Source organism: Rhinolophus ferrumequinum, chromosome 22 (genome assembly GCF_004115265.2).
Source record: "Rhinolophus ferrumequinum isolate MPI-CBG mRhiFer1 chromosome 22, mRhiFer1_v1.p, whole genome shotgun sequence".
NCBI lineage: Eukaryota > Metazoa > Chordata > Mammalia > Chiroptera > Rhinolophidae > Rhinolophus > Rhinolophus ferrumequinum.
In genome coordinates this window covers 1,875,681-1,897,563 of record NC_046305.1, presented here as the reverse complement: position 1 = coordinate 1,897,563, position 21,883 = coordinate 1,875,681, and the positions used below count along the sequence as shown (strand labels likewise).

General features: G+C 46.3%; 5 protein-coding genes, 1 long non-coding RNA gene and 2 other non-coding genes across 8 annotated transcripts; 3 read left to right on the top strand and 5 right to left on the bottom strand.

Annotated features, from left to right (window-relative positions):
* Positions 1 to 613: 613 nt before the first annotated feature.
* TRNAV-UAC (transfer RNA valine (anticodon UAC)) lies at positions 614 to 686 on the top strand. Its single transcript has one exon. It is a non-coding gene; the product is annotated as a tRNA-Val (tRNA).
* Positions 687 to 2,900: 2,214 nt separating this feature from the next.
* On the bottom strand, positions 2,901 to 4,040 carry LOC117014577 (histone H2A type 1-H-like). Its single transcript, XM_033092627.1, has 2 exons — positions 4,025 to 4,040; positions 2,901 to 3,310 (listed from the first exon to the last, which is right to left on the bottom strand). The coding sequence occupies exons 1-2, from the start codon at positions 4,038 to 4,040 to the stop codon at positions 2,901 to 2,903; spliced, it is 426 nt and encodes a 141-aa protein (XP_032948518.1).
* A 264-nt stretch (positions 4,041 to 4,304) lies between these two features.
* On the top strand, positions 4,305 to 4,718 carry LOC117015333 (histone H2B type 1-K). The gene has a single exon (XM_033093937.1). The coding sequence runs from the start codon at positions 4,338 to 4,340 to the stop codon at positions 4,716 to 4,718; it is 381 nt and encodes a 126-aa protein (XP_032949828.1). The 5' UTR covers positions 4,305 to 4,337.
* Positions 4,719 to 8,136: 3,418 nt separating this feature from the next.
* LOC117015346 (histone H4) lies at positions 8,137 to 8,725 on the bottom strand. The gene has a single exon (XM_033093954.1). It carries the CDS (start codon positions 8,561 to 8,563, stop codon positions 8,252 to 8,254), a length of 312 nt encoding a protein of 103 aa, XP_032949845.1. The 5' UTR covers positions 8,564 to 8,725; the 3' UTR covers positions 8,137 to 8,251.
* Positions 8,726 to 12,353: 3,628 nt separating this feature from the next.
* Positions 12,354 to 13,201, bottom strand: LOC117015321 (histone H2A type 1). Its single transcript, XM_033093926.1, has one exon. It carries the CDS (start codon positions 13,182 to 13,184, stop codon positions 12,792 to 12,794), a length of 393 nt encoding a protein of 130 aa, XP_032949817.1. The 5' UTR covers positions 13,185 to 13,201; the 3' UTR covers positions 12,354 to 12,791.
* A 134-nt stretch (positions 13,202 to 13,335) lies between these two features.
* On the top strand, positions 13,336 to 16,245 carry LOC117015329 (histone H2B type 1-C/E/F/G/I). The gene has a single exon (XM_033093934.1). The coding sequence runs from the start codon at positions 13,497 to 13,499 to the stop codon at positions 13,875 to 13,877; it is 381 nt and encodes a 126-aa protein (XP_032949825.1). The 5' UTR covers positions 13,336 to 13,496; the 3' UTR covers positions 13,878 to 16,245.
* A 1,336-nt stretch (positions 16,246 to 17,581) lies between these two features.
* LOC117015354 (uncharacterized) lies at positions 17,582 to 20,246 on the bottom strand. Its single transcript, XR_004421700.1, has 3 exons — positions 20,183 to 20,246; positions 19,280 to 19,367; positions 17,582 to 18,106 (listed from the first exon to the last, which is right to left on the bottom strand). It is a non-coding gene; the product is annotated as an uncharacterized LOC117015354 (long non-coding RNA).
* Positions 20,045 to 20,126, bottom strand: TRNAS-GCU (transfer RNA serine (anticodon GCU)). Its single transcript has one exon. It is a non-coding gene; the product is annotated as a tRNA-Ser (tRNA).
* Positions 20,247 to 21,883: the final 1,637 nt, after the last annotated feature.

The following is a 21,883-nucleotide window of genomic DNA, read 5'->3' as shown; positions in this document are numbered from 1 at the left end:
GAGCAGTCCCTAGTTGGTCAGTTCTGACCCAGTCGCAAAGAAAGAGAGGCCATGAGAGCACTGCTAATTTCGTTTATAGACATCCATTTACATAGCACCTGCTACCTGCCGCAGGTGTAGGCGCTACAGTGCGAGGTGCACGCACGCAGGGGTTTTAAGTGATGCACCGCTGTATCCGCAGCACCTGAAGTACTTGGCATGTGGAATGGTGGAAGCTCTAAATAAATAATCTTTGAATTAATGGAAGAACATAGATTAGTCTAGCAGTGTTCAAAGAGGCACAAATCAAGAATGCGGCCTTAACCCTATGAGGACACAGTGAAAAGATGGCCATCTATAAATCAGGAAGCTGGCCCTCACCGGACATTGAATCTGATGTTGTCTTGATTTTGGGCTTCCCAGCCTCCAGAACTGTGAGAAATAAATTTCTGTTGTTATAAGCCAAAAAAAAAAAAAGGCGGTGTTAGATAATTTTTTTCTTGTGTCCTTACAGATGATACCACTTATGCGTGAGTGAGATGCACTGGAAATATAATTTAACGCCAAGAAAACGTGACCTTCGAATAATTCCAAACATTTTCTACTGTGGTTACTGCGCGGCGGCCAGGCGTATGGTTCCATAGTGCAGCGGTTAGCACGTCTGCTTTACACGCAGAAGGTCCTGGGTTCGATCCCCAGTGGAACCAGCGGTCGAAGGTTTTTTTTTTTTTCCCTTCCTCCCAGGAAGGCAAGGGAGCTTCTTTTGTTGCCGGTTGAGGCCTCTGAGAGCGCTAATGCGGAAACTGCGTTTCTCTGGGAGACCCACCGCCACAGTCTGCTTTGCTCTGGGGTGCAGTGAAATGCCAGATTGTCACAAAGCACAGTCCTGATATTTCTGCTCCTACTGCCACTGTAAGCGTTAGGGAGGATCGGGGTGTGAAGCCTGAGGGCTCCAGACACTAACAGCCCCTCCCTCCAGAGTGCGAGGGCCTCATCCGCAGGAAACCCTGAGGTCGAGAAGCTGGGCGGAGACCGCCCGTCTTAGGTCAGACCCGCGCAGCCCTGGGCGCGGGTCCGGAACCTCAGCGGAGACGCGCGTGCGCAGGAGCGAAGGGGCCTCTGCAGCTCTGTCGGCCGGGGCCTCCGGCTCCCCGGAGTCCAGGTGCAGCCCCTGCCTGATGCTCTCAGCAAGGACACGCCGGGATTATCCTCCCAAGAGGGCGAAACGGGGTCTCCGGCCTGGGGGCATTTGATGCATCTGAGGGTTGCGATTCCCCCCGAGTTCCTCCAATTTTCTCCAGATTATCAGAGTTTGCAGTTTCAGCGCTGGCCCAGCCAGAGACGGAACTGTCTGATTCATGATTGGTCCTTTGTGTGCGGAAAGTGCACAGTACACCTGGGTCTGCATTTGAAGTCTTGTCCTCGTGTTTAAAGGGAACAGTTCCCTCTCTTTATTTTTATCACCTCAGTTTCTTCTTCTGGACTTCCAGCCAATGCCAACAGGACTTGGGTATGGCTGGGAGAAGCACTGGAGACAGAAAAAGGAAAACAAAACCCGCCAGCTGGTGGGGTGGGGTGACGAGCATTTGTCTTTCTTGGTTTTGATTAGGAGTCCCTTCAGCTTCTTGTGGCTTTTCAGTCTCCAGTGCAGTGTTAAAAAGGTGGGAAGGTGTGTATGAGATCTCAGTCTCCTGGCGTGCTGAGTAGGAGCCACTGTAGGATCACAGCAGGCCACCAGAGCCACCTGCCATGGGCCTTTCCTCTCATTTCCCAGTGACATCTGTCATCTAAAGAAACATGCACTGTCTTCTGTCCATCCCTAGAACTGCCCACCCAGTCAATCTCTCCACTACCCAGTGTTTTGCTCCTGGCTGACACACGAAAGGGACAGACATTAAGTTTCATGGCATGGGATTTCCCGGTGGATCCTCTCTGGGTTGGTGACAATTGTATACTCACTGCTCTCCCACTGCCACGTACCTCAGGCCTCATCTTCAAGGGAGTGCCAGAACCTCCCCCAGATCTCCCTGACCCCCATCCCCGCTTTTACTTCATAGCCTCATGTGATGTTCCCAAGAAATGCTAAACACATTTTCTTGACACTTTGAGCTCCCTTTACTTGGAGTACGCTTCTCCTAATATCTGCCAGTCTATTTCCTTTCAATTTATGTAGGTCTCTGATCAGGTAACACCTTTAAAGAAGTTACCTCCACTTTCTAAAATCGTAGCTCCATTATGCTCTATAGCTCATTTCCTGTTTCCATCCTGGGATATCTCTCACCTGACAGTGCGTGTTTCCATGTTTACCTCCATTCCCAGGGAGGCAGGTTTTATAGGTTACATGGCTGTGATATCCTGAGCTGCTTCAAGAGTGCAGGAAATGAATACTTGTATTCCAAAGAAATAGGACCAAGAATTTACCAATATGGGATTCAGAAAATTCTGCCTATTTTTAATCAATAAATCATATTCTGGTTGTCACTGGAATTAAATCCTAAAGAAAATGAAAGTGATCCTTGCGTAGAATATTAAGAATTTCACCATTTGATGAAAATTATCCTTTAGAATTAGATCAGTTCAGAATCAGACTGTTACTTTCCAAGACTCTTCTATATGCTATGTTTTAAGTTGTCAGTGCAGTTTGAGAACGCTAGTAATTGGTAACATTAAAATTACAAAGTGGGTTCAGTAATTTGCCCACCTGACTTCATCTGGAATTTCCCAATAAGACACTCCATTTCAGTGGGTCCGACTGCCTTCAGGGTTACTTATCGTGGTTGTTTCAGCCCCTCCATGGAGGCTAGAAGCGCTTCGCAACGTGAACGTCAAAAACTAAACTACAACATAACTTGTGGGTAGCAGCTTTCTCTGAAAGAGTAGGTGGCTCTGAAAAGAGCCTTCGTTTTCCAGGGTCCCTAACCTCACTCCTCCTTACTTGGCCTGTGGTGGCTCTCGGTCTTCTTGGGCAGCAGCACGGCCTGGATGTTGGGCAGGACGCCGCCCTGCGCGATGGTGACCTTGCCCAGCAGCTTGTTGAGCTCCTCGTCGTTGCGGATGGCCAGCTGCAGGTGGCGCGGGATGATGCGCGTCTTCTTGTTGTCGCGGGCCGCGTTGCCCGCCAGCTCCAGGATCTCGGCCGTCAGGTACTCCAGCACGGCCGCCAGGTACACGGGCGCGCCGGCCCCGACCCGCTCGGCGTAGTTGCCCTTGCGGAGCAGCCGGTGCACGCGGCCCACGGGAAACTGCAGGCCGGCCCGCGACGAGCGCGTCTTGGCCTTGGCGCGCGCCTTGCCGCTTTGTTTCCCGCGTCTGGACGTACTGACTTTAGAGACTTTTACCGCCAATAGTCAAAATACAGGGGCTGTGGTCACACGACGGCCTAGACCTAGTCTGTCCCCCTATGCCTTTCCCTAGGAAAGGAAGGATTTGTGGAACTGTGCCTCTCTGGGATTGAGTTTGTTACACCTTGTGTCTCTCTGCCTGGTCTTCAGATGAAGGGTTTGCAGTCAAAGACGAGTAAGATTTCTCACGGGAGAAACAACCTAAGCCAGACCGGACCCCGTTGAGACCCCCATGAGCTGTATGAAGATTGATGGGAAGAGGCTTTGTCAATCCTTCCCCCTGCCTGAGAAAAACTGCTGACTCTTGCTTCTCCCTCTCACCTAATTGTGAGAGAGGACCATTAGAGCGATAAGATCAAGATCTTTCTGCTCAGCTCAAGGCTTTGTTTTACCTCGAGAGACTTTCCCCACCTCAGGGAGATACATACCACACCTTAGTTATCATGGGACTGGATGCCTCGGCTGTTTTGGGACAAATAATTGGATTTTGAAATCATTTTTTCTATGTGGTGTAAGAGTTTCACAGACCGTGCCTTAAATCATGTGACTTCTTTGTCTGTAATCAATAAATACAGACAATCGGCCCCATTCAGGGCTCCAGTCTTTTGAGACTGCGAGTCCCTGGTCCTCTGTAATTTAACTGTATTGAGTCTCTGTCTCTTTATTATAGCTTAACCCAAAGCCGCCTCTTCTCGCCTCCCTACAGCCTTTGTTGCGCATGACGCGACAAGGGGCCGCACTTTTCAATCAACGTTTCTGGGCGCGAAAAAGAGGACGTGTCATTGGTTAAAATTGCAGCTTCAATCTTAACCAGTGCAAATACAAATTTGGGATTCCTGCGTTCTGATTGGGCAGAGTTAATAAGTTTGACGTGGCAATGAATAACCACCAATCAGAGACAGGACTTTAGTTTATACCCTTATTTGCATACGAGGTTTTATATAAATGGGACACGGCATGTTCAGCTCACACATTTCTCTTGCTGTTTCTTCCATCTCGCTTGGAGTCGTCCCCACCATGCCCGAGCCAGCCAAGTCCGCGCCCGCCCCGAAGAAGGGCTCCAAGAAGGCGGTGACCAAGGCGCAGAAGAAGGACGGCAAGAAGCGCAAGCGCAGCCGCAAGGAGAGCTACTCGGTGTACGTGTACAAGGTGCTGAAGCAGGTGCACCCGGACACGGGCATCTCGTCCAAGGCCATGGGCATCATGAACTCGTTCGTCAACGACATCTTCGAGCGGATCGCGGGCGAGGCGTCGCGCCTGGCGCATTACAACAAGCGCTCGACCATCACGTCCCGGGAGATCCAGACGGCCGTGCGCCTGCTGCTGCCCGGGGAGCTGGCCAAGCACGCCGTGTCCGAGGGCACCAAGGCCGTCACCAAGTACACCAGCGCCAAGTAAGTGCCTGTGCGGCACCCATTAAACCAAAGGCTCTTTTCAGAGCCACCCACTTTGTCGAGAAGAGTTGTAGACACATTTCAAATAGAGACTTAAATACGAGCGATGACGGCCTTGAGGTATGAGAATCCCAGGACACTGAGTAACACCTGTGCTGGGAGCCGTCTCTGGCTAGAAGGCAACCGGATATGCTACTAAGGGCCTCTTTGTAATCAAGACACACCGAGCTTGAAAACACTAGGTGTGTTAATGCAAAGTGACGTGTGTGTGTGTGTGTGTACGTTTCTGGTTGTGCCGGAAAAACGGGTCCTGCAGTCGGGACATAAACGTGGATTTCTGATAAAATGCTAACAGCTGGCTGTGCCACGTGTCCCTTTTTCTCCACCATTCCTATTCTAATCTGCGCATATATACTAGTAAATTTGGTCCGCCCAAATTTGTTGACCTCCAGAAGTGTAGCGTAGCTCTGCAGTTACCTCTAGGCGGTACAACCTGATTAAAACGACTTGGAATGGCGAGAGGGCCGCTAGATTGGCAGAACAATGCTTTCACCCAGCTTTGCTTTTTTAAAATTGTCCGCCAGCCCGTTTGGGGTTTAGGACAGTGCCAAACCACCAGGAGGGAAAGCGAGGGAAAGATGAGCGGCGGGGTTTTTCTCCTGAGTAACGGAATGGAATAAGAGGGCTCACAAAAATCCGATGTAACCGATTTCCTAGTTTTTAAACTAAATCAAATATGTAAGGTCAGAGAGACAAGCGACAAGATATTTAATTGGGAAATACAAGGGCATATCAGTAAGAACTGGAATCTTGTTCAGCCTTTAATTGAGCAAACTAAGGTCTGCATCTGTTTTCCTATTTGTAAAAAAAGGACATGGGTCTGAACTTTGATTCCTTTCAGCTGTTCTGTGCCACCCAGAGAAAGAAAATGTTCGTGTGAAAGGAGTGGGAATAAAAAGGACTTTCTCAGGTTCACAACCTGACCAGTTGTAGAAGTGATTGGAATAATTGAATCAAATAGGGCTACTCAAGGGCAGATCTTGTACCTGTCTTGACACATTTCCCAAAATTCTCCACTAGAGGACTAGGATCACGACCCACCCATTCTGATGGCTGCTGTCTGCTTACTGATTTAAAACATTCCAGGTTTGGGTTAGAGAATATAACGATTCTGCAACTTGGTTCTTTGATGTGGCTGGCAGTGCCTCTATTTTGCCATTTTAAAATGAGGACAATAAAACCATCTCATGATTATTACATGAAATAATCCATGAAAAGTATTTAGCACACATTTCAGTGTTGTCACGGGCCGCGTTGCCCACCAACTCCAGGATCTCGGATATATATCTTAGGCATTATTTCTTCTGTCTTTTAAACTCTTGTCTCAAACCCTTGCAAATGTTGGTCATTATGTTAATCATTCTTGCTATGAGAACAGGAAAATCAATCTGTTAAGAGCTCTTTTAGAAAAGCCCTACTCTCCAATTCAAGTCAAATAAGGGATAAGCAGCCTAAATTTTTTTGTCCACTGATGCCTGCAGGGGTTTTCTTTTGTTTGTTTGTTTTTTGGAATTGAGGGGAGGGAAATAACACCTATATGAAAAGGCAGCATTCGTAAAAACTGAAAAATACAAATCCAATTTTATTAAAATTAATTTCTGTGCATCTAAAGATAATAACATTTAAAGAGAAACCAACCCACAAGATGATAGATTTGTCACAAGCTGACAAGAGATTAAAAGCCAAAATACATAAAGAATATTTACAAATCATAAATAAATTTCAGGAAATAAAAAAGTGGACAAAGAATATGGACAGGCTGTTCCCAGGGGGAGGAAGGGAGGCAGGGAGGGAGGGAAGGAGTATTCCCAAATGGCTAAAATATCCCATAAGAAAATAAGCAACTTTATTATAATCAGAGAAATGCAATTTAAATGCACAATGAGATTCCTTAGGCTGGCAAACACTTTAGTCTGACATTAGGAAAATGTTGAAGATGTGGACTAACAAGAATTCTCAGTATTGGAATCTGGGAGTGTAAAGTAAAAATATAACTGTGGGACACAAATTGTTCATTTCTGTTCATGTTGAATATGTATATAGCCTATTACCAAGCAATCCCACTCCTAGATATGTAAGCAGAGGAGGTGCCCAGCTGCCCATTACAGCTCTATGGGTTTGGGGGTGGGGCAGGAATAAAGCAATTTAAATTTCCAACAGAGAAACGAATATTTAAATTATGTACTATTGACACTACAAAAGATAATGAAAATAAACACATTACACATTTCAACACTATACTTCAAAAGCAAATGTAGAAAAACATGGTTTCATAAAGATAGATACAAAGAAATATATTTAGAAGTTTATAAAACGTGTGAAATGATGCTCTATATTGTTTAGGGATATGTCCATGTAAAGGTAAGAGAAAGCATGGAAATAACAATCACCAAAATGGTACTGGGGAATTCCAGGTAGGGAGTTAATTTCAGGATAAGAAAAACAGGGCTGTTGATGAGAAGAGACACATGGGAGTGATTTAACAGTATTTGAACTACTTTAGGTGGTAACATTTAAGTGGTGTGATTTCATTAGCATCTTTTGCGTACCTGATCTATTTTAGTATTTAAAATATTACCGGGGCAAATATATCAAGACTCTTAATAATGCCCAAATGTGTTCTAGTGTAATTTGTAAACAAAAATATAAAAGAAGCCACTTTAAAATGGTGCAGGAGCTGACATCCCAAATTTGCTGCCCGGCTCCTCTAAGGCCTCAAACCTTGGAATGTTAAAACAGCAAAATAAAAAACTGGGCCTAGGGCAACATTGGGTCTCCAAGCCATTTGCAAAGATAACAAAGCAGGTACTCTTATGACTGCCAGATTGATGGCTACGCACTGAAAATTAGAAACATTGTTTAGAATCAGCATCACTGTTAGCTTTTCTGCAACAGTAGCAATGCCTTCTTTCGTCAACAGATGGAATTCTTCCCCTTCCCCTTCCCCTTCCCCTTCTGATCAATACCCCTTGCCTTGGTCTCGTAATCACAATTTCGGCTTCCATCTGAATCTGCGCTTCCAAAACTGGAATTCTTGATTAAATACAAATATTTCTCACATCGACAGCCCTTCCTCATTGAGTCTTTTAAATGTAGAAGAAAAATGCATGCTTCCAAAAACTCTGCCCCACTCATTCCCAAACACCAGGGAAGTTTCCTGATGTTTATTAGTGTTGGAAAGGCCTCTACACTCCAGACCTGACCCAAGATTAACGCTAGTTTTAACCCTCAGAGTGTGAGGGAGGGGGAGGATCAGGAAGATTCACCGCCTCCTGACAATGCTCACAGGACTTTACACCATTCCCTGCACTTGCAGCAACCGTAGTCAAAACCTAGAAAACTGACCCAAGATACACATTAAATGGGCAAATTTAAACAGCATTTGCAGGTAACCATTTAAGCTCTTTCGGTGAAAAGATGGCGGCCCTGAGAAGGGCCTTTGGTTTTGCTGCGGAAAGCGAGCTGACGGGGTCGGACTCAGCCCCCGAAACCGTAGAGGGTGCGGCCCTGGCGCTTGAGCGCGTAGACCACGTCCATGGCCGTGACCGTCTTGCGCTTGGCGTGCTCCGTGTAGGTGACGGCGTCCCGGATCACGTTCTCCAGGAACACCTTCAGCACTCCACGGGTCTCCTCGTAGATGAGCCCGGAGATGCGCTTGACGCCGCCGCGTCGGGCCAGGCGCCGGATGGCGGGCTTGGTGATGCCCTGGATGTTGTCGCGCAGGACCTTGCGGTGGCGCTTGGCGCCGCCCTTCCCGAGACCTTTGCCGCCCTTACCACGACCAGACATTGTTAAGAAGAAACAGGACAGAACTGTGCAGTCGGGGGCCGAGGCTCGCTTTTATAACTAGCCCAGGCGGACCGGAGTGAAAACCGAAGGACCTGCGGCAGGAAGTCCCTGTGGGTTGGGGGAAGGGATCTAAAGCGGAACCGGCCGCCTGTGTTAGCTCCTTTGTTCTTTCTCATGCAATTCTTTTGAATCCTAAACCCTCAGGCTCTTTTTTCTCTCTCTTTCCTCATTTAATATGTTTCGAGCCCCAGCCTCATTAATCACGACACTGTAACATCGCAGATCCATAAAAAAGAGAAGACAAGAAAATGTCCTGTGGTTATCGCCACATACACACATGCATTTTTCTAACAGTATTAATATAACACTACCATTCTTTAACGTTTTTCTCTACATACAGGTGAAATACATTCCATATCCTGACTTCCTAGAAATAGAACAAGATGGACTAACAGAATTTTAAGAGCTTCCAGGCATATTGCCTGGAAGTTTCTTCCACCAGAGATACCAATACGAATCATTTTCAACACCAGCTCCTATCATGTCTTAGTACTTATAATGTGTACAACCATTTACAATATATGATTCAGATTTGGCTGCTTATATAGAGAATTAACTTTTAAAACATTAAACACATGGTTAATTAGTACACCACATTGACTATTTCCCCCACTGATTTGAGGGACTTAATTTATCATATATAGAATTAATTAACAATTCTGGAGTTTTACTTATTCTGTTGATCAGTCTATAGGTAGTGCTGAAGTATAATTATCTGTAATGTTGAAAAATATTTTACTATTTGGCAGTGAATTCACACCTCAATTATTTTTTCAAAAAACATTCTATCACCATTTTTCTTGAAATTATAAATGATTTTCAACAATTTCTTTTAATAGTCTTGTCAAAACTGTTAAATCTATACATTTACTAGAATAAATTTTTTGAAGTACTGTGTTCTCCTATTTTGAAAACCACTGAATCTCTCCAATCCAGATGTGTATCTCAGTAGAATGTTTTCTAGATAATATGTAATTTTAAGAATTCAAAAAAAAACTTCCATTAATTACAAGAGCAATTAATTTCTTGTTAATGTACATGTAGAAAATTCAAATGCAGGGAAAAGAAAGTATACTTCTTTTATTTTTAATTCAATTTCTCCAACATTAGTAAACTGGAATCCATTTTACAGACTCTAAAAATCTATAAAATTCCCATCAACTGGTAGCCTCCCTCTCTATTTGATTTTGTGAGTTTTTGCAAAGCAGCTAGTGATAACAAGGTTAGCATAGGATGGGTATCTGAAGTTTGTCAGACTCTTTGTAGTTTCTGAAATTATAGCCAAAGGTGTCTGTTCTTCTATAAACATATTATTTTATTAAAATGTAATGTCCAGGTTTTTATCTAACATATGGAATGACAATATATCAAATAAACTTAGTTAAAATCAGGACATTTTCCCTTGTATCTTTACATTCTTTCACAGTTGAAGGGGAGCACCATGTGTCAGCCCAAACTCTGCCTCTTTGGCATAAAGATTATTTTGGAGAAACAACATACACAAGAGAATCTATGAACAAAGTAGAAGTTACCCTTTTGTAAGGGACATCAAAATTTGTAAAGGAAATCTCCAGTTACAAGTGTCTGCCTCGGGTACCAGAAAGAGAAGAGTACACTCCAGACAGTCTCATCAATGGAGAGGCCTCTACTCAACCTGCACGACAAAACCTACTCTGTTCATCTCACTTTTCCTGATAACCTCTCATGATTGCCCTCTCTCTGCCCACCGCACACCTTTTTCTTTTGTCTTTAGCTGAAGATGGTAAATAAAGCGATGGCTTGGAAGTTTTGGGGAGTTGACTCTGTCATGTACATGAGGTGTACATGTTAATAAAATTCTGGTGTTTTTTCTCTTGTTAATCTGTGGTTTACTCGAGGGGGTCTTAGCCCAAAACTCAGAAAGATAGAGGGAAAATTATTTTCTCCACTCCTACACAGTACTGTCAGCAAACTTTATTAGTTACACTTGCAAATCACACACCCTATCTTTGTCTATTACTGCCAATTGCATTCAAGTCCCATTATCTCTCAAAAACATTACTGCAATACCTTCCTAATTTACATCCTTACTTCTAAAGTTTGTATTCACCACACAGTTGCCTTAGTGAGCTTTCAAAGAAACATACATGAGGTTATGCCTTTCCTCTGTTCAAAACTCGTAGAATAGACATTTAAAATGAATTGCCGAACTCACGGCATGAACAGAAAACCCCACGTCGTCATAAACCCCTACACGAGGGACCTCTGCCTTTCTCTGTGAACTCAGTCTGCCCTTCGTAGATCTTAAACATTCTGGATTTGAACTCCATCTTCAACTTCCTTGAACTTCTCTGCCTCCCTTATTCATCCCACTTATGCGAGTGCCTCAGATATTTGCATTATATTCTTTGCTCAGAACACTCTCCCCAAAACAGCAACATAGTTTACTCCCTTCCAATCTGTTCAAATACAATCTAGTCAGTTTTCAGGGTCATGGCAAAATATGGAAGGGGCAACAGGACTACTTTTACAGTAGGATCTAAGAAGTTGGGGTCCAAGCCTGCCGCCTTCGTGCTCCAGGACACAGAAGTCAGGCGCAGACGTCAATCAATGACACAGAGCAAACTCTCCGGAGACTGGAGATTCCATAAGGACCGTCCCTGCAGTTACATGCTTTACAAGAGTTAGACAAACCTGCCCCTATTCTTGCATCTCACAGAAGTTGAAGAGAAACCTACCGTTGCCCTTCTAGCCTCCTTTACCTCACACCAACACGTTTTCCATGAAAACAGAAGACACATGTAAACCCTAGATCGGGGAATGGACGGGCTCTCTCTTCCACTAACAATTAGAAACCACGACCCTGTCTATGGGTGGCCTTTGTTTTCTTACTTACTCTGCTAAATAAACTTACTTTCACTTAAAACTCTAGATCGGCTCCCGTTTGAATTCTTCCCTATGTGAAGCCGAGCATGTGTGTCATGTCTGGACGCGGGAAAAAGGCGGCAAGGTGCGGGGGAACAAGGCCAAGACGCGCTGGTCGGGGGCCGGCCTGCAGTTCCCCATGGGCCGCGTGCACCGGCTGCTCCGCAAGGGCAACTACGCCGCAACTACGCCAAGCGGGTCGGGACTGGAAAGCCTGTGTACCTGGTGGGGGGGACAGTGGGGTGAATGTCTCCCCCCACCTCCCAACTCCTGTGTACCTGGGTCCTCAGAATGTCACTTTATTTAGACATCGGGTCTTTGCAGAGGTAATTATTAAGGATCTCGAGATGACATCACTTTGGATTTAGACTGGGCCCTGAATCTAATTACTGACTGCTGTCCTTACAAGAGGAGGAGAGGACACTGGTACAGGGCAGAAGGGTGTGAGGGAGGTAGAGGCTGGAGATGTTGCAAACCAGGCGGGAGGGAGGCACAATGACTTCTCCCTCAGCTGCTATAAGGAAACAGCCCTGGTAGCACCTTGATCTCGGACCTCTGACCTCCAGAACCGTGTGGGATCCATTTGTTTAATGTCATCAATTTCGTGGTAAATTGTTACAGGCAGTCACCGTGAACTAAGTCACCTACAAGAGAACACTGACAGCTGTTCCTGTCACCCTTGTAGCCGCTGGACCTCATTTAGCTTTCCTTGTAGCACCGATCACAACCTAAATTACTACTTTACTTTTGGGGGACCATGAGTACCTACCACTAATTACTATTGTCAGCAGTTTTTATTCCAAGTCATATTTATAGTAGGATGGGAAGGTCTTTTAAAATTCATGAATATATACAAAACCTAACATGTGATGAACACAGGTACACTTCTAACGTGGGTTTTCAATGTTTTACTTTCAAGGGAAATGGGAAGCCCTTTCCCAGAAAATATGGGTGGCACTAGAGACTGGTTTTCGGAAGACTGCGCTTTAACCCTGAGGGACGGCTGCACTGGCGGCCTTAATAACGTGTAACATTATTATCTCTGTACCCATTTTCCGTTTGAATTGTAATTTTGAAGTGGATAGTTCCACCTCTCCGAAGTGTTTAACTACTGACATCTACCGACCAAGTGCAGTATATGTCACTTCAATTATCAGCCTAAGTTAAGAACACGCGAGCCCTTTTAGTGAAAAAGTGGGTGGCTCTGAAAAGAGCCTTTGGTTCAGATTAGACCTACTAGAGGTGCCGCCAAGTAAGGTCTCTTCTACTTGCCCTTGGCCTTGTGGTGGCTCTCGGTTTTCTTGGGCAGCAGCACGGCCTGGATGTTGGGCAGGACGCCGCCCTGCGCGATGGTGACCTTGCCCAGCAGCTTGTTGAGCTCCTCGTCGTTGCGGATGGCCAGCTGCAGGTGGCGGGGGATGATACGCGTCTTCTTGTTGTCGCGGGCCGCGTTGCCCGCCAGCTCCAGGATCTCGGCCGTCAGGTACTCCAGCACGGCCGCCAGGTACACGGGCGCGCCGGCCCCGACCCGCTCGGCGTAGTTGCCCTTGCGGAGCAGCCGGTGCACGCGGCCCACGGGGAACTGCAGGCCGGCCCGCGACGAGCGCGTCTTGGCCTTGGCGCGCGCCTTGCCGCCTTGTTTTCCACGTCCAGACATGATACCAAAACACCACTGGTTCGACTGGTGTCTGACACGAATCACCCAGGGCGCCCCTTCTTATAGTGGTGCCGGGGCGCAACCGTGAATCCGCGCCGAGTTAGGGCCCTTTCGCTTAAACCAATGGAGTCCGGGTTTGGAAATACTCCGATTTTGATTGGACCACGTTCACGTGTGACGCTGCAGAGTTCACCGCCAATCAGACACGACTTTACTCAGCGCTTCCTTTAAGAGGCTGTGGACCGAGAGGACGCTTGCGGTCTCTGCTGTGCTTTCCTGCCTTTTCCGGTCTTGCTCTGCGACTCCCCGACCATGCCCGAGCCGGCCAAGTCCGCGCCCGCCCCGAAGAAGGGCTCCAAGAAGGCGGTGACCAAGGCGCAGAAGAAGGACGGCAAGAAGCGCAAGCGCAGCCGCAAGGAGAGCTACTCGGTGTACGTGTACAAGGTGCTGAAGCAGGTGCACCCGGATACGGGTATCTCGTCCAAGGCCATGGGCATCATGAACTCCTTCGTCAACGACATCTTCGAGAGGATCGCGGGCGAGGCGTCGCGCCTGGCGCATTACAACAAGCGCTCGACCATCACGTCCCGGGAGATCCAGACGGCCGTGCGCCTGCTGCTGCCCGGGGAGCTGGCCAAGCACGCCGTGTCCGAGGGCACCAAGGCCGTCACCAAGTACACCAGCTCCAAGTAGGCTCGCAACGTAAGCTGCTTGGCTCCCACCACAAAGGCTCTTTTCAGAGCCACCCACTCTTCCACAAAGGGAGCTGGTGCTTGTTTTCCTGTCTGCTGCGTCTTGTCAGTCGTTTTGTCTGCGAAGTAGGGCGACAGTCTGGAGGCCTGCCCTTCACAGTACGCCAGAGCTTCACTAACGACTAAACGTTACCCCTGACTGTCAAAGCTCGGTAACCCCTTTGTGTAGAGAACGCCTGAGCTTTTCAGTATCACGGAGGAACTTCCTGCCTTTTGTTCTGCCACTAGTTTTGGTGACCCTCGGGGCTAAGTTACGATGGAAGAGAATTTTCAACTCCAAGCAAATTCAGTTCTCCCGTGTCCCTACCGGGTATGGAGTTGGACTGCACCCCGGGAGGAGTTTGCGCGGGCTGTTTGAGTTCGCCCGGGAGCGCGCACGTTTGCTCCGCGGGCACGCGATTCCGGGCATCCTGGAAGCGCCGGGTGCGGGCCCCCCACACAACCGCAGCGTGATAAACACTGTCGGATGGTCCGTCCTGATTGTCATTCTTTCCTTTGGCGTTTTATTCTTTTCTAGAATGACATTATTTCCTCTCAATTTTTGTTGGCGAAAAAGGAATTTGAAGGGTGTAATTTTCAGTCAGAAATACCAATGCTTTATTTTTAACTGGGATACTGCTTTCCCTTTGGCGTATATCCATATAATAAAAAACATTCCCAGGTAAAGTACAACTATGTGGTCCAGTGAAAGCAAAGAAGCTGGAGAATAATTATCCCAGACTCTCTTTTGAGATAAAAATCAGTTTCTATTCTACAATTTCTTTGGTTAGTGAAAGGTGCTAAAGGACCAGAAGAATATGTAGTAGAAGCAAAGAATTTAAATGGAAAGTTAGAAAAGAAATGGCGAGTGTACCTAGTCAAAGGATATGATTCTCATTTCTAGGGAAAAAATGTGGGCGAAAAGGGGGTTCTATGGAGTGTAACCTCACATGGTGTCGTGAGGGTCGTGAGACCCTAGGCCCATAACTTTGGTAAAAGGTTATCTTGTCCTTAAGCCAGCCCGGTCCACTGTCTTTGTTCATCTAGGCTCACCCCTGCAATGCCTCCAGACCCCTCCTAACGCGGGGCCACCCTCAAGAAAGCACATAATATTAACTTCCCTGCAATCCAGTCCCCACCTTACTCTCTTCCACCCCCATGTCATCTTTACTTTCCCTCCTTAATCTCAAATGCATACAAGAAACTGCAAAACTGTCATTCTTAGAAGCTTCTGAGATCTTGCTTCTCGGCATGTCGTCAGTTTCGCTCAAATAAACATAAACATTCTCTACAGTTTGGACGTTTCTTATATTGACAGTCTTTTGACTTAAATTTGAATGAAAACTATCAGTATGATCTTACTTTTTTTTTTTCTTTTTAGTAAACAACTTTTTTTCTCCTAGCAGTTTTCACAGTAAAAGTCTACAACCAATGGCAGTTCCTGTCACCCAGATTCGTTTCTGGAGTCCTTTTCCAAAGAGCAAACTATTTGGAGATTTTGGTTAAATGTTATGAATTAAAATAGATTTAAGAGGCATAGCAACCAAATGCTGTGTGCTGATCTAGTGGAATCCCACCTCAGACAAAAATATTGTAAAAAAAGTATTTGAGGCAATTGAGGATTAAAAAAAAAAAAGACTGGATGTTGCATGATGTTACAAAGTATTTTTAAATTTTCTTATGTGTGAAAATCTTGTATTTTGTCTGTGTCTGTTGGAACATTTGTGAAAATATTCGAGGTTGAAATAACATGTTTGTGAATTCTTTACACTGTCCCCCTCCCGCTCAAAGCTGGAGGATAATGAAACAAATGGGCAAAATGCTGACAATTATTTAAGGACACATACTGGGCACTTGGAGAGTCGTTATTCTTTTTTGAGTACTTTTTGTGTACATAATCCCTTCCCCTCCAGAAGAAAAGTTAAAAAAAAAACCCAAGTCGGCCCTAGTTTAAACGTATTTCTCTTTTGGTCAACAAAGGGTGACACTGAGAGAGATCAAGTGTTGGCAGAAATTCTGGGGACTGAACTGAGAGAACCAGAAGAGAGGCCATCTGCCGGAGGGAGGCGCTCACAGCCGCTGACCCCCCCCACCCCTCGTCCTCCGTGGCACAGGCGCTGAGAAACACTATCGCCATCTCGTGGCCCTTTTGGGTAATGTAGCTAAAACTTTTGTTTTATGGTTTCCATTAGACAGTCCATTGCTTGGGTTTAATAACTGCATATGGGGGGGGGGGGTGCCAAAAAAAATGTATACAAGTGGACACTTCGGTCAACATTGCTCAAACAGTAGTTTGCCATAATCAGAAGTGTCTGGACACTGATGGTAACCACTGTGAACACCTCTTATAATTGCAGAAGTCAAACGTGACTTGTATTCATCTGTTATCAGTATATGTTGAGTATCACAATTTTAATAGTATTTTTTTCTTTCTTAAAATGTGTATACATTTTTTTGGCACCCTCTGTATAGAGAATACAATAAGCAGTCCTGCTCCCAACAGTCCTCAAGCTCCCAGTTCCCCACCAATAACAAAGAAACACGTTTGTTGGTTTCCTGTGCACCCCTCTGGCATTTCTTTACACAAATATATGCATGTGGGTTCTCTTCACTTCTTTTCAGATCAATAGCCAATGGTCACATGTTCCTCCTCTCACTGTTCTGTCCCTTGTTTTTCTCATTATCCAGGTTGGAACCCCTTCCTAATAGTAAGTAGAGTGGCTGAATCTTCTTGGCAGGCACACCTGAGCCAGTGATCCCAGGGGGGTAACCTGCTCTACACTGGGGTCCCATGATGGCTGCATCTTCCCTGAAAATCAGCGGGTGCTTACCTATGAGAGGAAGGGACCCTCGGGCCTCTCTTAGGAGTGGTCCAGAGGCTGAAATGGTCTGGACAGCTGCGAGGGGCTGAATTCCTGTTCCCCTCCTGGGATGGGGACTCCACATTTTGTGAGGGACACTGAGGTCCTCATGCCCAGCACACATTTTGTCAGTGAGGCCTTCTTTGATTGTCATCTTATAATTGAGCCACCCTCCCTGCATTTCCTACCCCTATGTACTACTCTGCTTTTCTTCCCAATATGTCTCAAGGTCTGATGTGCTCTATATCTTACCTAGTCACCCACTTGTCTTCATCATACCCCCTCCCCACTAGAACGTAAGTCCATCGACAACTGTGTTTTCCTTTTTTTGCTCTATTTTCTTTACTCCCTTCAATGGATGATCCCAAATCAAAGACAACTTGTCTCCCCTCCCACCATCCCCTGAGTGCTCCTTCTGGTTGAATTCCCAGTTTTGTCTCACCCTCTACCCACCCCCCACTCCACTCCTGCAAAAACCTTGGTACAGAAGACATCCTGAGTTAGGGAGAAGGAAAGGCACCTGGGGCTTTAAAGGGTCATTGTGGGATGAGCAGATGTTTAGTGAATAGACGTTTGCTCTGCCCTACAGACAGGTCAGAAGAGGTCATCTCTGATAATCTATTGTGATGGACAAGACCCCTAATTCTTCAAGTTCTAGGAGGGGCAGACGTTTCTCTTCAGTCCACAAGGTCTTGGTTGCCTGTAGCTCAGAACAATGCGCATACCACAGAGGCACATCGTGGGACGGCGGGTCTGAAGGCCCACACAACCAGCACCCTTCATCACCTACAACTTCACAGCTTCTTTTTAGAAAGCATGCCCATCCTAAACAAATACTTCACACCCAATTAAACAGGCTCTTCTTTCCTCAGAGGGAAACCCCCATCTCCATGCCTGTGGCCCCTATATTCTTTTCTTGCTTCAAGTTTCACCCTTTAATACCCATTCCTGCATCCTTTGGTCTCATGTAGTTTTCTTCTAAGCCACCACCGCTGTTTATTTAAACTGGCTTTGTGTTTCTGCTCTCCTGCCATCTGTTCTTCATGTGTGTAGCTTCTTTTCTGAACATCTCTCCGGCCCCAAGACCAGTAACGATCACATGGCGACCTGGCATATTTCTAACCCCCAGCATGTAAGCTTCAGAATGTGTCGATCTGTCCTGGAGCGTGGACAGACCTGTTTTTTTTTCTTTCGAACAACTTTTCTTAGATACCAAGATAGGAAATGAAAAGTGGACAATTTGTGTGTATCTTGCATTTTCCACAATTGGCAGCCTCTGTTCATCCCTTGACAATGTCTCCTACCAAGGAAGTTTGTCCTGGTGAGATTCCTGCTCAAAACAGAAGGTGACTTCTCAATCAGAAATTCTAAAGTTCTAATGGCATGCTCTTAAATGTTGCCCATAATATGCATATGAAATAAATGTCTTTTTAGGACAATAAAGGGATTGTTGCTTTGTCATTCATCCTACTTGCCTGGTAAGCAACAGAGATCAGATTCGAACCCTTACAGGATTTTGTTTTGGCATTGTCGAGTTCTTCCTAAAGCTCGTTTATTTCCACAAAACTGTTGCCACTGTTGCCCATGAATTAAACCTCACTTGCTTTATCTAGTAGGTTCCACAACTGACCTACAAGCACTTGGATAATCTAGAGTAACCATAATGGTATATCTTTTGTTTTATGACAATAGATAACTTTAATAACTGTTGAATAAGCGCCTACTGCTGAGAACTATTTCAGGTATTTGGGAAACAAAAGGAGTAAGACATCCGTGTATATAACTATTATGACTTAATACAAATAAAGCTCTGTATGGTGAGAGAGAGAGAGAGAGAGAGAGAGAGAGGTGCTTTTATACTTAATTCCAATAATCCTGCGTCTGTGTATAAAGTGATCTGTTCAGGACCCTCCCCAACTTCATAGCCATCTGGCCCCGGGTACATAGGGCTACACCCCTACTTTCTCTCATCTTGGCGTTTAGGACTCATGGGTTCTTTATACCATCCTTTGTGTGTAGTGGACATTTCCATCATAGAAAATTAAACAATGATCTACAACCACACACCCACCAAATGGCTAGCATTACAAAAGACGACCATATAAGGAGGACATGAGCCCATGGGAGAGCTCCTTTGCTGCTGGTGGGATGTAAACCATGTAAACACTTGGGGGGAGAGGTCAGTGTCATCTTTTTATTAAATTAAACATCCATAATTTATGACTCAGAAATGTGTGCGTGTGTACATGAGACTGAATGCACAGGAAGGGTCCTAGAAGTGTAATTTGTAATAATGAAAAAGGGAAACACAAATATTTGCCAACATTATATAAGGTGTGGAAGGTAGCCTCTAGGATGGCCCCCAATGGGCCCCAGTTCCTGTTATTTAGGTCCTAGTGTGATCTCATCCCCGAGAGGGTGAGCTGGGCCCGACCAAATCATGTCCAGTGAACAGAATACAACAAAAGTGATGGGATGTCATTTCCAAGGTTAGGTTGCTTACCTTGGAAATGGTGGCTGCTGTCTTGCTGTCACTCCCTCTGGCTCGTCCCACTTTCAATGACGATGAAGACACTGTGTCCTGAGATGTGCTGTGGAGAATCCAAATGGCAAGAAACTGAGTCCTGTCTTCCGACGACGATTTAGGTCCTCAATGGAACAGTCTCTGGGAACCGGATCCTGCCAAAACCCACGTCAGTGACCTGGAAAGCTCATCCTTCCCCAGGCTGGGCTTGAGATACCCGAGGTCCCTGCCCACAATCTTGACTGCAGCCTATGAGGGACCCTGAGCCAGAGGAGCCAGCGAAGCCATGCCCAGAATCCTGAGCCACAGAAACTGGCAGATAGTAGATGTTGTTTTATGCAACTAAGATTTGGGGTAATTTGTTACCCAGTAATAGGTAATGAATGTGAATGATAAATAAGTTGTGGTATGTTCAGGACACTACACAGGAGTGGGAACAGGTGAAAACACATCTATGGCCCTAATGGACTTGAAGGATATTATGAATGAAAAAAGGAAAAAGATGTGTATGACTCTGTTTACATAAAGTTCATGTGTAAGTAAACAATACTGTTTGGGACTGCAAACATTGGTGACAAGATGATGAGGAAAATGCAAGGGAGTGATAAGGGAAGAGGTTCGTGGTCTCTTCTGGGAAAGGGAAGAAGGGAGGGGACAGAGGTATGGCTGGGAAACAGTGGAGGAGGGGGAAATGACATCCCAGCTAGGGGATACGCTTCCCCTCCCGCGCTAAAACACCAGGGCCGACGAGGGTGGGACTCGAACCCACGCGTGCAGAGCACAATGGATTAGCAGTCCATCGCCTTAACCACTCGGCCACCTCGTCCCCTCTCCCCTGTCCTCTGGGGTACATGGTCCCAGGCTTAGTTCTCCCGAACTCACCGGCCGTCTGGGGTGCAGAGGTCCTGGGACGTCACTGGGAGACGTGCGGGGAGGTGGGGCCGCGGGGCCGCGTCCTTCCTTCCACACATCGGGCGAGAACTTTCTACACGCTTCTGCCGGGAAGCGGTCGAGACGCGAAGGAAAGATGTGCGCGGGGCCTTGGCCCCTTCCCTGCGGCCTGATCCCTTGAGGGCTACAGGGGCTCAGGGTCGCCTCCGCGTCCGCGCAGGCGACCTCGGGGAGCGGGCGCATCCGACTCCTGACTGGGTGAGAAAACACGTCTGGGAACGAGACGCGGGTCTGCGGGGCGACGCCACCTCGATGCTCCGGGGGGCGCACACACGGACCTTTCACTCGTGGGCTAGCGTCCGGGTCACCGTGTTGGAGGGACCGTGCGCTCTGATCCCCCAAATACCTGTGTGCTTCTGCGGTGGCCTCTGGGGACAGGTTGCCCAGCTTGCCTCCCACTTTCCGAGGGGTGCGGAACTGAGAACCCGAGACTCTGCAGCGAGGAAACGATGAGGTGGTGGGGGTTTGGGGTTTTGATTGGCTTGTTTCATGGAATGAATGAAATGCACGTGAATAGACATGAGCCGGGATTAATTCTGACTCAGCAGAGGGAGCCATCAGGGCCTGGAAGAAAAGCAAGGTTTCCAGAGGCGGCGAGAGTGTGGGTCGCCGGCCTGCGGGGTGCGGGGCGGGGTTACGCTCCCAGGTCCTGAGTTTGGCTCAGGGATTATTCATTTTTATAAAAAAAATTCTATTTAGAAATTATTTCAAAAAGAAAAAAGTTGCAAAGATATTATATTTATACCACCAAGTTTATTTTCGTGTATGGAGTGAGGAGTGGACCTGATTTAATTTTTTTCCAAATAGCTATGTAATTGGCCCAAAAACCGTCGTGAGAACCGTTTTCTCCATGACTTGAAAAACACTTTTATCACGTACTATATGCAGTTGTGCCGATTTGGTCCTACCACACCAAGTCCTTACCTAGGCTGTTCCACCTGTCCCCATCATTGTCGCCACACACAACAAACCTCAGCTGTGTCACTTGTCCTCCAGCAGGTTCCAGGTGACAGAATTCCTGGACGAGAAGCCCCTAGTCCCTTTCCAGATACCTGCAAGCCCAGGGGTAAAGTTGTTACCCGGTGTGCACTCCACTGCAAACCCGGCAACCACTCACGGTGTGATGCGACCTCTTGAGTCCTGGTGGACAAAACAGCAAAGGGTGTGCCAGGATGCAGCCCTGTCTGCACTCCTGAGAACTCTGAATTGTCACCTGCGCTTAACCCAGCTGTGGGAAACCACCTGGGAGCCTTTTGCATGGCTATTGCGTAGGAAGAATATTGTCATGCAAATTTCAGACCTTCTGGATACATAGAAAGACCTCTAGGAAAAGTAGTTGGACGGCCTAGTGTGGAATCAAGAAAACCAATGTGTGGAAACAAGAAAACCAATGAAATGAAGAGATGGTTCTTTTGAAAATCCAACAAGAGGGACAAAATTTTAGCTAGACTGAACAAGAAAAAAGAGAGACGAAAATTAGTATAATCAGGAAAGAAACAAGACATCACTACTGATCTTGCAGAAATTAAACACATCATAAGGGAATAGTATGAACGTTATGTTAACAAATTAGACAATTTAGATGAAATAGAAAAAAAAACCCCAAGTACGTAAATTATAGACATGAACACA

Coding starts and splice junctions, on each gene's coding strand:
- LOC117015333 (XM_033093937.1), top strand. CDS start 4,338: ATGCCCGAGCCAGCCAAGTCCGCGCCCGCCCCGAAGAAGGGCTCCAAG.
- LOC117015346 (XM_033093954.1), bottom strand. CDS start 8,563: ATGTCTGGTCGTGGTAAGGGCGGCAAAGGTCTCGGGAAGGGCGGCGCC.
- LOC117015321 (XM_033093926.1), bottom strand. CDS start 13,184: ATGTCTGGACGTGGAAAACAAGGCGGCAAGGCGCGCGCCAAGGCCAAG.
- LOC117015329 (XM_033093934.1), top strand. CDS start 13,497: ATGCCCGAGCCGGCCAAGTCCGCGCCCGCCCCGAAGAAGGGCTCCAAG.